The sequence below is a fragment of the Filicampus tigris genome, chromosome 16, assembly GCF_054856515.1.
Source record: "Filicampus tigris isolate MCC_2025a chromosome 16, RoL_Ftig_1.0, whole genome shotgun sequence".
Taxonomy (NCBI): domain Eukaryota; kingdom Metazoa; phylum Chordata; class Actinopteri; order Syngnathiformes; family Syngnathidae; genus Filicampus; species Filicampus tigris.
This window is the reverse complement of record NC_141232.1, coordinates 10,476,662-10,492,729: the sequence shown is the minus strand read 5'-3', so window position 1 is coordinate 10,492,729 and position 16,068 is coordinate 10,476,662. Positions and strand designations below refer to the sequence as shown.

The 16,068-nt window shown below is 39.1% G+C and overlaps 1 protein-coding gene across 10 annotated transcripts in view; it reads left to right on the top strand.

Annotated features, from left to right (window-relative positions):
• Positions 1–16,068, top strand: part of LOC147134669 (trinucleotide repeat-containing gene 6A protein-like) — a 32,386-nt gene that overhangs the window by 435 nt on the left and 15,883 nt on the right. For 7 of the 10 annotated variants that reach the window (XM_086055708.1, XM_086055704.1, XM_086055702.1 and 4 more), the window contains exons 2-5: positions 1,111–1,160; positions 9,099–9,197; positions 13,883–14,168; positions 15,259–15,306. In XM_086055708.1, the coding sequence (XP_085911834.1) occupies positions 15,261–15,306 (46 nt within the window). In that variant the 5' untranslated portion in view covers positions 1,111–1,160; positions 9,099–9,197; positions 13,883–14,168; positions 15,259–15,260. The remainder of the gene's footprint in view (positions 1–1,110; positions 1,161–9,098; positions 9,198–13,882; positions 14,169–15,258; positions 15,307–16,068) is intronic. The other 3 variants (XM_086055700.1, XM_086055705.1, XM_086055701.1) reach the window with 3 other exon arrangements.

Genomic DNA, 16,068 nt, shown 5'->3' with positions numbered 1-16,068 from the left:
TGCAAATAAAATAGTACATGCATTTTTGGACTTGTATTTCTAAAACTGTTGGCCAGATACCATTCGTATTTATTGGTAATATGGCTAGCGTTTACTAGTTATAGTCATTGGTTAACCTTAGCTTCGAAAGCGTTTTTTATTCAATCGATACTATTCTTGTATACTCCACAAAGCTATTTTGAATTACAGTTTGGTGAGTAAAAACAACTGGCAGCGCGTTGCATTAACATTTGTGTTTTTAACACGACCGCAAGTGTATTATCCGCTTCGTCGTAGCTTGTAGCTACTGTTAGCGTTAGCCGCCATGCTAACTTAACGACGCAGATTGCTCGGCGTTCGTGCAAACAGTCCTGCCGGCCTTTACGGAAGCTTCCGAATGGTTTTGCGTGTGACCGGTAGTGGTTTTATGCGTTTGTTTTCCAGTGCGGTGCAGTGTAAAAGTAATTTGAAGAGGGGCTAGTTGTGCAGTTTCGATTTAGATCGAAGGCGATTATAACACCCTCTGTCGGCAAAGGGGCACCCATCAGCTGGTTCATACCAGTAAACAGTACTACACTACATCGCCTTGCTTTTGCGCATGTATGCTTGAGACTGTATTAAGCAGGGCAGACGAGGTCGCGGCCCACAATGTTTTGCGCAGACGCTCGACAGGGCTTTTGTTAGTGTTGGTCGCGCTGGAAAAATACCAGTAGAGTCGAGAGGAGCCATGTTGGTTAAAGCTGTGAGTGGGCCAACAGCTGAGGAGATAATGGCCGATCGGGACCTGAGCTGTAACTCTGACCTAAACGCTCCCTCGCGCTCTGTCTGCACAACCCAGACACACAAACACACACACGCACAGAGCTCGCTGGACCTGAAACTAGAAGACGGCATGCCTCAGTTTTCTCCCTGTTGTGCAGAGCAACTTGTTTTCCAGCATATTTGGCATTGTTCACTGTAATTGCTAGTAATTGCGGACAATTGTCACAGTTTGTTTGTGACCGTTTGTCTTACATCACTCAAAGTCACCACTCATTTGCAAGCCAATAACTTTTGTGTTGATTGTTGAGAGATTAGTGACATAACATTTTGAGGTATTAACCATACCTGTTTGTCTTTTTTTTAATATAGATTCGGAATTGGAAGCTTTTGCCACCAAAGAAACTGAAGCATCTTAACAGGTGTGTGTGTCACTACGAGCACCTAATTCATGCACTAATGTGGTCAGGACCAGCAAGTCCTTCTGTGCTGGCCACAATAGGATCAGAAGCACTGGTCTATGTTTTCACATTATGGATTTTTTTTTAATTTTATTTTTTTCAAAAGGCAGATTCAAATATTTGGCCGGATTAAATTCTGATGACCAGCTAATGAATAAAATACGTTTTTTTTAGGTTCCTTACTTACAACAATAAAGTTATGAATTACAAGCAGAACATTTGGCTCTTTTACATTGCTTTGTCCTCACTGCCATTGACAAATTTACTTGTCTTTTCATAGTCCAGCCATTCAATCCCAGAAACGCGTTTATATTTTTTTCAAATTTTATCAAAAATTAGGGTAAAAGAGGGTCTGAAAAATGTCTTGCAGTGAATGAGTTAACTTTACTACAGAGAGGAAAAATCAGCCAATTTTTTATTTATTTTTGGGGCGGGTGATGTTTGATTATCTTATGTTGTAGTTGAAATGTGTTAGAATAATACTATTGCTAAAACATTATGAAATATTTTATGTATAAATGATATAGAAATGAAATAGTTTATGTTTCTGAAATAGAAAAATATATAAATATATAAATAATATGCATGCAATAACATGAAAATACATTTTAATAGTGTCCTGCACATTATGTATTGTGCTTAACGTTAAGCATTCTATTAGTATGAATGTCATCGCTAAAGTTCATGTATATGCTAGTTTTATGCTAAAATCCCACGAAGAGTTTCAGTTTCAGTACGTACGACGTAAAAACAAAACATGTCTGGGATTGACCACTACACATTTTGAGTGTTACAAAAAGCAATTGACATTGATTTGATGGATTGGCCCATATAAATTTAAGTATATTTAATAACCATCCATCCATGTAGAAATTTCTGGACTGATTCAAGTAGTAGCCCCGGGCCACTGTCAACGTAGAACCTTGTTCATGGACCCATGCTCGAAAGTCAGCATTTTGGATTGAAAGAACTCTTTTTGAGAGGAATTGCAGGACTCTTACTTTGAGGATCTCCTGCAGTGGAATTTCCCCAAAGGAATTACAACACTGGGGAACCCAATTTTTGTTGAGTTAGGTCTGACAGCTGTTTTTAACAAATTTTAGGGTTTGGAATCCAAGACAGATCTCTTCTCTCACGTCAAGTTTTTGAGCTATAGTGTCCACGTTTTTTTAAAAGAATGTGAAATAAATGTGCATGTTATGTAAGTAAAACACTTAACAAGTTTAAGAGAAAAGCCAACACTACCTCATACTTACTATGGTAGTTTTCTGTTTGCAGATATTGATAGTACTAACCTATTGGGAGCTGCACACACCTCTCACCGCATCGTCTCAATTTGACTGCACAAACAAGTTGCCACGCAGCTGTTGAGTCTGAATTGTCATCTACAAATCAGTTCTTTTTACTATAGTCTTACTACAGCTAATCAGTGGAATTTTGCTAATCTGCAGGGTAAAATGTGGAGAAAGAAAAACTGCAATTTTGGAATCGGCATGCCAATTTTAGTTTTAATCAGCATAAAATCTAACTCTAACACTTTTTTTTCAAATTGTTCCCCAGTGTAATCAGAATCGGGTATGCTAGACAAATTGTCAATGCTAAATTGCGAAACATTTTTCCTACTCTTATCTAATGTGGGCAAAGCTTGATTGATTAGTTTTATCATTTCAAGCATTCCTCATAAATAGCGATGCATCTTTTAATTACATTTACATGTGGCAACATGGCTCAGTGGTAGAGTGGTCGTTTCCCAACCCAGAGGTTGTGGGTTCAATCCCTGGCTGTTGCGACCATGTCAAAGTGTCCTTGAGCAAGATACTAAACCCCCAGTTGCTCCTGATGCTGCGCCATCAGCAGGTAGATGTGATGTCAGTGTGAAGTGCTTTGAGTGCCTTCATAGGTGGATATACAAGTGAAAGAGCATTTACCATTTGTAGCTGTTTGTGAGTGCTAGCATGGAGTCGGTGTGCGCACAGTGGATGGGCAGCTGAAGCTTATGCAAGCACATGCAGTTCCGTTTGAATTGAATTGGAGGGTCTGGTTTGGTCTCGGGCGCATTGTGCTGAGTAAGCTTTGCTGTTTTAAATCGCTCAATGAGAAGCCACGGTCCTGGTGTTTTGTGTGTGCAGAGATGTTTGTGTTGAGCTTATTGTCTCTGGACACTTTGTCCACACGCAGCCACACAAAGAAGTTAGAAAAAGGCAGCTTGTCAATCACCTGCATGTGCAATTTCCCGCCCTGGATGTTTTTATTCTGACCAGCAACCTGCTGGATCTAGTCAGTTGTTTGTTGTTGGTAATGTTGTAAAAAATGCTCCAGTGGAAGTCAAACACAATCTGGGAAGTTGGTTAACCTCTGATTTTGCTTGGATTAAAAAAAAAAAACAATTGGCAATACAATGTTTTAAATAACATTTTACTTTTAGTTTTATTCAACATTCCCACAATTGACAAAATCAATTCAGTCAATATTCCATTTTAACTCAAACACTCTAAAGATGATGCAAAATGGTGTCAACGATGAACCTCAAGTTATTCTTAACTCATTCTATCCCAATGACATTTGTCTTTTCACAGAGGGTCTGAAAACTTCTGGTTCTGAATGAGTTCATTGTCACAAGTAATAAACATTAACCACTAGGGCCATAGCTTCTTGTGTATACTCTTCTAACTTTGAGGGCACGCCTTCAAACATTTGCACAAAAAAAAAATCAACATTGCCAAACCAAAGAGGTAAAACAAAGGCTTAATTGATCCTTTTGATTCACACTTAACTGAGCTCTATGGAGGTATGCTGCTGTCATGTACAAAATGTGGTCGGTGGTTTCACGTCACCAATGATGCAAAATGTCCCAAAAGTGAGACATTGAGTACATGCAAATTTAATTATTGCTGAACTGATGTCCCTAGAGTACTGACTTAATGCATGATTCTGGAGTTTTGTAAGGCTTTTGTTTTTCTTTGACTAAAATATACCATGGATATCGTATTTTGCTGTTTGTGCTCATTTGCTTATTTTTACACAATGAGTGTGAACCTTCTCTATTTTACAGGGAATTCACAACCAATCACAAGACTGAACAGTTGTCCAAGTGTACTTCTATTCTACTGTGCTACTATTTTGAACAGTAATTTAATGTACCACTAAGATTTGGTGAGATTGCGTAATATACGAAAATGCTTTGTTTGTCATAGTCGGTAGCAAGGTGAAGTACTTACTTATGTACTCATGATGGCTCCACAACGTCCGACCATTGTTTGCCCTTTCTTTTCGATATGCTGGGTTATTTGACTTGAGAATATCGTCAGTGCACATTTTAAAATTTAACACTGCGCAACTCTGAATTCTTTTGGCGCTGCAACAGAGCTGTTATGCTAGTCGATCATTGCCTCTTGCATGCAGTAAAACCACACCTAAAGGGGTTATGAGTCTTCAGACACCTGTGTAAATTGGATGCATTCCAACTGAAAAAACAAAACAAATTTTCTCCAAGTAGTTAACTTGGAAATAGGGATGCACTATTAACACTTGTTTTTTGGACAAGGACTTACATTTGAATGCTCACTGACGCCAAGTACTGATACTTAATGCCTTTAGATCTCGGTGAATCCCTCCTTGGCAGTGAACTTTGTGGTATTATGTGTCTTTGATTATGCACTTGGAGATGCGATAAGCTTTTGTGAGTCAAGTAGGAGTTCCTAGCTTGTCAAATGAATAGTTGTTTACTGTCACGTGTGTAGATGCTCATTCCGGTAAGAAAATGTAGATTTCAGTGAACCAAGTAGGCAATTTGTAACTGGACACAAGTCTTTGGATACAACCTCCAAAGTTGAATGCAATCTGTTTTGTGATGCTGGTCTCTGGCTGAGAGTCACGACAAAATGGAAAACCTCAGCAGTATAAAACTATTAGCAGAGCTAAATGTTGGTAACCAGAGCACTTCTGCTCAGTCATCCACATGGCTACTGGCCATCTTGTCCCCACTGGCATGGCACTAAAACACGAATGCTGGACATAAGTACTTGAACATCACGAACAAAATTTTCAATTGAGAATCTTCGGAATACATTACATCAGAGGCAAAGTTGTTGCCAACATAAAATCTTTAAGTTTACGGATGGCGTTTTTGGCAGATTGCACCACTCTCCTCTTGCAAGGAGCAAACTATGGACGCTAACAAGTATTTTGATAATATATTAATCTGTTTATTATTTTGGCAGTGAATCAAATTTAAAAAACATGCTTTAATTTCTATCCCCTTAAATTAATTTACAGTAAATTCTCTAAATGATTGATTATATAAAATAATTGTTTAATTGTCGATAATCGTTGCACCTCTAGTGCAAGCATGTTCTCTTTTCCAACCAAAAGTGCAAAATTAGCATGACCTGAAACGACCCCACTGGGTGGTGATGGAGACTGGTGGGAAACCCAGTATGTCATCCATACAAAGCCTTCTCTGTAGGACTGCTTGTATAGAAAAGATAACTTACTTCATCCCTTTTAATTGAGTGATGGCTTTACTGAAAAGGGGGTTCTGGTGTTAAGCCGCGATGAGAACATACTAATGCAAATTGATGCAAATGATGTAGTGTGCTGCATGCAAAGTAGCCACGCGACCATCCCCGGCTTTTGTTCTTCCAACAGGGTGAAAGAAACCCTTGTGCGTTTCGGGGTTGCCTTTGATGTCTGTGGGTCATGTTTGGGTGCACATCTTGCATTTTGGTGTGAGGATTAACACTTCCTCCAGGCTACAAATAGAATCAATACATGATCCCCTTTTAAACTTGGCTTCACTGGATGACTCAATATTATTTACAAAAACAAACGCCTACAGTGTTTGACTAGGCAGCATCAGATGTCTGATTTTTACCTCGTCATAAACCCAAAATAGTTTATAATTGTGTGACTGATAATAGCTTTTGTCAGCAGGCGTTGTCAGTCATAAATGTCATTGTTTTCTCTGAAGTTATGATCATTAAAAAAAAACCGAAAAAACTTTACGGGGGCATTTCCTTGTTGGTTGATTGTTGTTGCAGTCGCTGGAGATTGCTTGAGGGTTTTTGGGGTCCCTTGGGTCATTAATGCATCAGTCACAGGCAGTGTTTTTTTTTTTTTTTTTAAATAGCGCCGGGCTTAGTCACATGTCGCAAAGGCGTTTTTCACCTCATCGTTACAAATGAATTATATTGAAGTGGCGTCTGGGTGACACCTTGGCTCCATCTTTTCCAGTGTTAAGTTTACAGTGTTATTTGTCTTATGTATTACATTTAACCACCTAAACCTTTTTGTTTGTGGTCAATTACATCTGACAAAAAAATATTTCTGGGCGACTCCCGTTTTTAGACATCACTGTCAAGGAGCTAAAAGACTGCTGCAAAAGATTTATCAGTGGTCTCTCGATTTAATTTAGCATGGAAAACCTCATCTCTGCTATTGAAATTGGCTACCAAAGTATACAGGCCTACCACAATATCTACTATGGTTTAACTTATACTGCAGTATGAAATTTATTTTATGAAGAAACACAATGCCTTAAGCTGTGTTCATCCATTCATGACATACTTGCCGTACAAAAGTTGCTGATATATAACACGCTTTATTCTTCTGTAACACGTAGTTCTGGTTAATTTAAAATAAATAAATTGTGCGCATAAGTGGTTTTGACCTTTTACAACAATGTTGTTCTTTGATTTTTCTGCTGCACCCCGTTGTCTTCATCATCCCTTTTTTTTCCTCAATCACAATGGAGAGTAAAGTATGTGCTGAATAATGGAATAAACTGTCCAGATAGTTTCATGCATTTAAAATGGAACAAAGACCATATTTAGTGAAAAGATATTTTTGGAATGTGAATGCTGTCTGATGATGTGGCTCCTGGGCGTGTTGTAAATGGGAGCATTGTGTTAACAGCTACTGTAGATCATTTTGCAGTTGCTGGCTTTATTGCCCTGTTGAATGTATATAGATAGGATACTTGACAAAGTGCTTGTTTATTACAATAGAAAAATTAGCTTGTCGCGGTTGTCTGTAGATGCAGGTTGATAACTAGCTGTGGTTTGGTACCATCAATAATATTTTTTGTTTTCTTACCATCTGGCTCTAGAATTTGAAAACTCAAACCATAAAACACATTTCCAATAGCAGCTACGCCGACCTTGTGTGCCTCTCTCGCTTTAGCCTGTCTGCCTATTCTTTATTCCGCTTTGATTTTTGCCAGTCTTGGTACCTGCTTCCCTATGTCAGCTGTAGTTGTCGGGGGATGGGCGATTGTCAGCCAATTCATAAACAGATGCTGTCTGTATTAGTGTGTGTTCTCTCCAGGAGGCTCCCACCATGCTCTGCTGTTGTTGTTGAACCCAGAGCCATCTGCTGAAGTACTTGATGGTTGGGAAGGAGCGAAGCTACGAGGAGCAGGGGGAGGTGTGGGAACCACAGGGAGCGGGTGGCTGCATTTACATTTGATCAAACCGCTGTAATGGCTCATGATGGAGCGATGATAAATGTGGAGTTTTCAGATTGCAGCACTTAGTCACCACTCCTAGATTATTCTTCACCCGTTTGTCATTATGAATGCTGGTTTGCTGTTCAATGCAGCCGCCATTCTTGTTTACACTCGCAGTCACGGAAGGGATGCCAGAGCTACGCTTTGTAAATAGAAGTGAATGTGTTTTTCTTTCTGTGCAGAAATGTGAAACAGATTACAGGGGAAATTAACATTTTGTTTTGGAATGCTTTAGTTAAAACACGCTACGATGAACACTTAAGTTTTTCGTTAGTTTTTGTATGAGATTTATTCTGTTAGTGTTACGTTTTCTTGACAAGTTGTTACTCAAGAAAGGGTTGTCTGAGTGAAACATGTCATGGTCCCAAAAGGTTTGTTTTTGAGCAATATATGATTAAAATGAAACATTTTAATCACAGACATAATTATTCGTTATTTAAAAAAAAAAAAATCATATGTATACAAGATGACTTTTTTTGTTTTATCAAAAGAAAAATATGTATACACTAAATGCTGCATTGATTTATAGAATTGTAACAATGGTTGCTAGTGGACAGTATCTCCTCACCAACCACTTGCTTTGCATATGAAACCAAAAAACAGAACGAGCGAGAGAAAGAGAGGCCACTGGATATTTCAAGTTAACATGACCCAATCTCTGGCTGCTCCAAATCTGGCCTCTGGAAAGCATCTTGCTCTTGATTGTTGTTGCAGCAGGAATGGCTGAATTAACTTCATGTTTGTGGACATAATTGTCTATATACATGTTGAAGTCAACAAATGGCCGCATGGGACCACATGAATGATTCCGACAGACATGATGACTGAGTATGATCAAATCTGTTTTGTTTGAACACTAACACACGGAGCTTCTGCTGTCTCCAGTCCCACTTTAGACTGCCACACAAATCCTTCATGAATGACTTTGCACCTTTTCACCTACTATTTGGCGCCTCTATGACTCTATGAACGATTCAGTGATATTGTGGTGAAATTTTGTACATTCAATTATATCACTAAGTCAGGTCTTTTGTTATAATAAACAAAAGCCTGCATCTTTCTCCTGTAGGTTAAATGGTGCACCTGCAGGTAACAGAGGAAATTATCTTGGAAAGGAATGTCCAGTTGGAAAAATGTGTGTTACACAGCGCGATAGACACGTGATCAAAAGAGACTAATATCTTAACATCTTTTTTTTTTGTTTTTTTTTCAGTATCAATACATGATACAGAGGAGGAATCAGCTTATTGATTTGTGTGTAGTCAGTTGACTAGAATTCGTTTGCATTTCTCTTTTGGTATTGGCTACTTTTTGTTCAGTTGTAAGCATCAGATATTTTGCTTGTCTTGCTGTTGAGCACTGTAATTCAAGCTTTTTCTTACTGCCCCCCACAGGAAACCCACCCATAGTAGGACACACTGTGGATGGATGAAAGCGAGAAACGCAGTGTGTGACAAAGAAGGAAGATAAGACTGTACAGGACTGGACAAAAGGTTAGGAGATGATACCATGATATTGATTGTTTTATATATTTGATTATTTAACTGACATTTTAGAATTGGGCTGGGCGATGATTCAATATCGGTATGCATCACGATAGACTGGTCATCAATGGAAAATGATTTTAAAACAAAGTGAAGAAAAACCTATTCCGACTGCAGGGTGCAGGCCAAGGCTACAGGATGGTGTGAGATGAGATTTGTAAGATGGTGGGTCAACTAAAATGAATGCACTCCCAGACAATATTAGTTTGTGATTTTTTTTTTTTGGAGGTGTTACACTTATGTGAACAGTGAATGAAAGTTAATGGAAGTGCAACAACGCTACTGCTTTGCGGCAGCATCTTTACATTATCCACAAATATGCATTTATGGCACTGTTGGGTAGCGTGGATGTAAACATTACATTGTACACAGCAACAGTGTACATTCCTTAGAAATTAGTTTTTCTACCAGATATTTTGAATGGATTTTTTTTTCTCTGGATTGCTTTATTGTAGTTTCTTTAACCCCTTTAAAACTTTTTCTTATTAGGATTAGGTAAAAAAAAAAAATTATCCATATCGGGTGATATGAAATACTTATCGTGATACCCTTTCAGCCATATGACCCACCCCTATTTTAGAATAATGGTTTGACAAAATATTCAATTTGCTCTTCCTTTGGTGCTGGTGTTTTTGTTGTAATTGTTGCCTTTGTCATTAATTGTGTATATCTCAGCCAACATCATTTCACCTTGTGTTAAGTAGCAGAACAGTTCTGTATTGTTTAGGAAAACAAATTAACTGGGCAAGTTCCAGAGGACAGTCGTCACTATTTCAGTGGAAATATGAACGCAGAATGGCGCAGTCTTTTGTCAGTGGTGTACTTTAGCATTGTGACGTAGTGCTGTTTTTCTGTTTCAATTGCTGTTCCACTTTCCACTGGCTCCTTTTAAGACGAGCCTACTCGTGTTACTTACAACAATGGCGTGTGTACAGGCAGAAAGTGTGATAGTCTCCATCTCTGGCCTTGACTTTTCTAGCATGTTTCAGGCACTCTGTCCTTTTCATGTCTTTCTGCCCGTCCTACGTTGTGAGATGCTGTGACAGACAACAAATCTCAGTAAACTAGCTTAATAATCATCAGGCTACACTTAAAGAGTCAAGTTTATTGGTATGCATGTGATATTGTCGCTAATGTAGCTCTGAGGTGGAGTATGAGCAGAACTGAATGTTAAGCAAATATAGAACATCCGGCAAGGTTTTCGCCACGTGCAGAAGGTAATGTAGGTGATGGCGGCATTAATGACACCTCACCAACGTTTACTTGCTTTGTCAATGGTACAGTGTTTTTTCTCAACTTGGATCCATACTTTGAAGTTAACCAACAAAGAATCAGACTTATCTTCATTGGCCAAGTATAACAGATCCCACAAGGAATGTCGTTTTGTAGTTTGAGCCACACTAGTATTACAGCAACTATAAAAAGAACAATCAGGAACGTAACACAAAGAACAGATTATGCTCTTCTTGAGGTTCCACCGTGGTTGAATTGCAATTGCTTTGATGTAAAGTACTCTGTGACATGAGCTGCAGAGTTAATCAAAACTATTAGCGCTATTTGTAATCACCACAAGCTACACTCATCAAATGAAGAACAAGACTTTATCAAAATTGGGTATAAAATGCCTGTGAATATCCTCAATATCAAAAAGGTTTCCCAGGATAGTGACAGAGCTGTTGTTAGGGAAGAACTCTGTTGGTATGGCAACATTTCTTAACACGCAAGTCCTACAGGCTTGTCTTGGCAAGATGACCGCACGGGCCACTGTTGACACAATGTTCCTCTTCTGAGTGTGCAAGCAACAACTGTCTTTTTCCTGAACCCTCTAGCTCACTTTCACAAGTTGAAAGACTGAAGACCGTCAAGCATTAACGTCATAAGTTCGTGGTCGTGTATGTGCGTGCGCGCGTGTGTGCGTGTGTGTGTGTGGTTAGGAGCAGATAACATTTCTACGTATGGGAGGGGTGTGAAGCTTCTGACAAACACACAGCAATGTGCAAATGCACTACCTTGAGGTTATGCTTATGAGTCACATGCAGATTTCTCCCATTATTCAGTCTCCAGCAGGTAGAGGTCAGTGGTTTGATACCTGGTTGTTCAGCAACAACTCCACACATTTAAATGAATCCAGAGGCCTTCCAAGTTAATGTTTGCATGTATAATTGGGATTAAAAAATTGAGAGGTGTTATTTATCTAGGAGGAATTGAGTAGTTTTTAAAGACAGGATGTTCATTAAACATTCTCAAATGAATACCCCCTCAACGGTGTCAAACAAGACTTGGTTGACATCTCCATCAATTACTTGAGGAATCGCCTCCAATGCCTTGTTAAGTCATACATGACTGAATTGTTTTAATTGGTAAGAAGCAGCAAAGTGTCATTGTCCTACCGCATTTACAGGAGCAGTTAGCGGTATTTGGACAAGTTGCGGTGAAAAGTGCATTGAGTACAAGTAGTACTGAATTCACACGGGACTCTTGAGCTGGCTGACCCCTTTGCTTTTTCATACATGTTAGAAACTGCAGCTGCATTCCACTCACATCAACCTCAAACATGCCTCTTTGTCACTCCTCTTTCCACATTCCGTTTCTCTTTCCCCTCCCCCTCCTTACTTTGGTCTTTTTAATTGTTCCTATTCTTTTGTTAACATTTTGCTCCCCAGTGTATCTTTGTCGGTCCCCTGTCCCAACCTCCTCTGTCTGTAAGATGATCGCAGCCGTCGTGGTGCTGCCAACGTTTGGGGCCCATGTGAAAACAGTACTTGAAGGGAAGCTGCAGGAAAAAAAAAAAAAAAAAAAGCATTGTAATGAACATTTTAAGACCAGAATGTCTTGTATGATGAGAGAGGAGAGGCTACTTTATATCATATTTTAAATGTCTTAATTTGCGTGTACTTCAATGCTTGTAGCCATTTATAATCAGATGCTTGTGAGTCAAGACTTAGAGATGTAAACAACTTGGGTTCAGTGGAATGGACCAGTTCTTTAATGTTGTGTGTACAGTTGTTGGAGGCTGTACCTTCTCTATTTTGTTTATTACGAGTGTGGTTCCAGAAATAATTCTGTTCTGTTTGTCTCCTGATTGTTCATGAAGCATGGCCAAGCGACCTGTGTACGGCTAAATTCTTGAGGCTGGCCGTATGCCGAGGGCTTCAGATAGTGAGCCGAGAATAACTAAAGATGGAGCAGACGTCAGTGTGCCTTGTCAGTGTGCCAGGGTCTGTCTTATTGCCCGCTGTTTTTAATCATTCTCTTTTTTTGCGTGGCAAACCAATGTAGATGGCTTCAGTGCAGTAATAGCTCTTTCGTACTAGTGATAAGTGGTAGATTAAGGCAATGACCGATATAGAAATTAATTCTCACAAACCTTTTAACGCATTTAAGCTTCATTACATGCGGGCGCTTGTCCATTGTCCACACATGGGCGGATTTGTTTGCTTCTTTTATTGACTATTGAAACAAGTGTTTGCTTTTTGAACTCAAAAGTTTATAAATAGACCTGTGTACTGCTGCAGTAGGCAGGACGATCTGAACCACTTTCTAACCTCTTTGGAAAGGTCAGTAGAGTTGTACACGCACTTGTAACTGTCAAATACACTTGTCCACTTTGACTGAAGGCTACCTGTGTTCACACTTGTTGATTCGTATTTTCCCTTTTTGGTGGCTTTCAAAGGTGTGCGGTAATGTCCACTGGTCGATGTTTGCAAAATTGACACGTTCAGACAGTGGTCTCTCAAATTCAGCTATGTTATAAGACAGCGCACAGGGATTCTACCCGATGATTGTTGACGCTTGGACTGTAGCGGTACCTCAAAGTCCCAGCCAATCTATTCTGTGATGCTTGCGTGAATTTTCAAAACAGCCCCTCCCAGAGAAATTAGTAATTGTCATACAATTATGAGGAGAGGTTAACCAGTTTAGTATTTGTCCGTTAAAAATTTAAACAAGGGGTACCCAATGTTGTGGCCTCAGAGGACCCACATGAGTAGCCCGCTGGCCTGTTCTAAAAAGTAGCTCACCGGTGATGGGACATTGTGATTTTCTCGGAATATTGCAGAAGTGATCATTTTCAAATGTAAACAGTTGGCAGAGATTTATGGTAACAATGTGACAAGTGGCCGCCATCTTTGTGAAAGTTTCTAAAAGAACATTACATGAGCACTTCAAATGTTTCTATAAAATTCTCCATCAATAAATAAATGTCCCCAAAAATTGCCCATACTGCTCTTCGCACTAATCTTTCATTTATGCTATTTAAATGAGTTTTTAGGGCAAGTGTCAGCATATGAAAGATCATGGTAATTTTGACTCCGAATTTTGGTCTGTATGAGCAAATGGTGGATATTTTTAACTGAAACTTGTCAGCCAATCGGAAAACGGGGTTCCCCAGAGTAGAAAATGAAATGATAGGGTTGAGCAGAATGTTGCTAAATAATTTAATTGTACAATTTAAATCTAATTTGAAGGTGTTTTTTTTTTTTGCCAGATTTTCTGTATCACGGTAGGCCATATATGTAGATTGGAAGCATTAAAATTAGTCGTAAAATTAAGATGTATGCGTTAATGGTTCTGATCTAAGTTGCCTGCAAATATACCTGACCTTTCTTTTTTTCGTTCTTTGTGTTTATCCTCAGGACAAGACAAAGTCCTATATCCAAACAGCATCCACTTTCCCAAATAAACACACACAAACGCACATTCAGTGTTCATCAAGTTCTCAGCGATGCCAAGGGGGCCTGATCATCCAGTTGCCCACTCTGAAGAACCCGGCCTCTTCACCCCAGACCCTTGAGGCTCTACTTGTTAACGAAGTCCCACTATCCCTCGTCAACCTGGGAACCAGAGAAAAACAGTTCTCCTTTCAACCCGGGGAGGCCCTCAATCCCATCCACGGGCTGCAGCCGCGTGCTGCCCTCACAGGTAAGTTTTAAAGAATAAAAGAAAAAAGGTCATCTTGAGTCTCCATTTGAATCTTATAAAATCGATTCTTTTTAAATGGGGAAACAGTGATTTAATTTAGTTTTTCATTTCGTTTAAATTTACCCCGCAAATACATTCGAACCTTGGTTCTCAAACCAATTCATGAAAGAAAATTCTGACAAAAAAATATTGCTTCAGTTCGCAAACTCTCACAGCATGAAGATCTGTCACTATGTACGTCACGTTTCATATACAGATGCGTTTTTTTTTTTTTTTTTTTTAAATTAAAAATGTTTTTTTCTAAATTAGCCCTCAGCCACCAGAGCTGTGTTGTGGGCATGTCGTCCGGCAGCTTGGCAGCAGGCTCTTGGGTGAGTCGGGGGTGTATATGAACTGTCCGTGTAGGCGACTTTCTTGTGGTGCTGGATCAAATTCATTCTAATTCTCTGGCGGTGGAGAAAATTGTTTTGATTAACAAACATTTTGGTTTGGAACAAGTAATTTGCAAACCAGGGTTCTTATGATATATAATATTGGGCAAAATAATACCACCTCTGCCTCAATCTGAGCCAGGAAAACCCCTCAGAGTTAAACATTCTTTGCTGCTATGGTAGTTTATAACTTGTCTTTTAGCTTTTACCACATCTAAACCACACCCCAAGCCTTGAATAATTACAAACCGGAATTTTTTCCCTTTATCTTGACTCCCAGCCAAGCTTTTATACAAATTTTGAGCTGGTGCTCAAGGACAAAACAGTGACATGGATTAAAAGCTACATTGAACTAAGTCAGTTATTGCAACTAATGGGAAGTGTAGCTAATATTGTATTCTAATACTCATATCGTGGTAATTATTTTGGTTTGAATCTGCAACCTCGTGTTTTGGGTTCTGCATTTAGTTGAATCGGCCCATTTAATGCTCTTCTCTTCTTCATTTGAGCCCTTCTAGTTTTTGTTCTTTTATTTACTTGTTTATTCTGTTCTATCACTCTTCTTTTCATACTCCATCTTCCAGTTTTTTTTTTTGTTCTCAGGTAAAGATCTAACAGTTTGACAGCCTTTCCTCTCTCCCCCCCGTCTCTCTTTCCAGGCATGGCTCCCATTCGGGATTCCGTCAGCCACTCCCCTAATCAAACAGGTGACGACACATTCCCTTTCTTCTTCTCAATTCCTCTTTCTTTCTTTTATTGTGCCTATTTGCAAGCCAGTCGTCTCCCCACGCCTTGACTGGATGCATTTCTCTCATGACATATTGGCGAATGTGAGGGTTGAATGAGGGGGAGTTGAATTGTAGTTGGAACACATTAAAGGTCACTGCAAGCATTTGGAACACATCTATGAGACGTATAGTGTGTAAACTTATGACAAAGAAATGACAAACTGTCTAAAAAATGTTCTCTCATTCTTGCATTTTGTAAATATAATTGTTGGTAAATCTAATTTACCCAAAACAGGAGAAATTTGGCCTTATTTCAGAATGAGAAAACGTCTATTTAGTCAATTTGAACTTGTGATTTCAGCTGTAAGTGGCTGCCAGCCACTTGGTTTGGGGTAGTCTTGAAATGTAAGAATCTAGAAAAATACAAAGAACTTTACAAAATGCATGCTTATGATACTCTCACAGATTTGTAGAAGTGAAAGCAGAATTATGTTTTAAACATGCTGAGTCAAATATTCTGTGATGAAGTCTTTATGAAAAAAATATTCATTTTTCAAATTGAGTCAGTCAATTTGTCACCAAATCTGTCACCTATTGTCCTTGACCATTTTTACCCCAATTACTCTCCTAACTAATTTTGATTACTGCGCCCATTGAGCTTTTTGCTGTGCTTGTGCTTGATTGATTAATTATGGCTGGTGCATGCTTTTAGTTCTCACTGTAGCGACAAAATAGTGACAG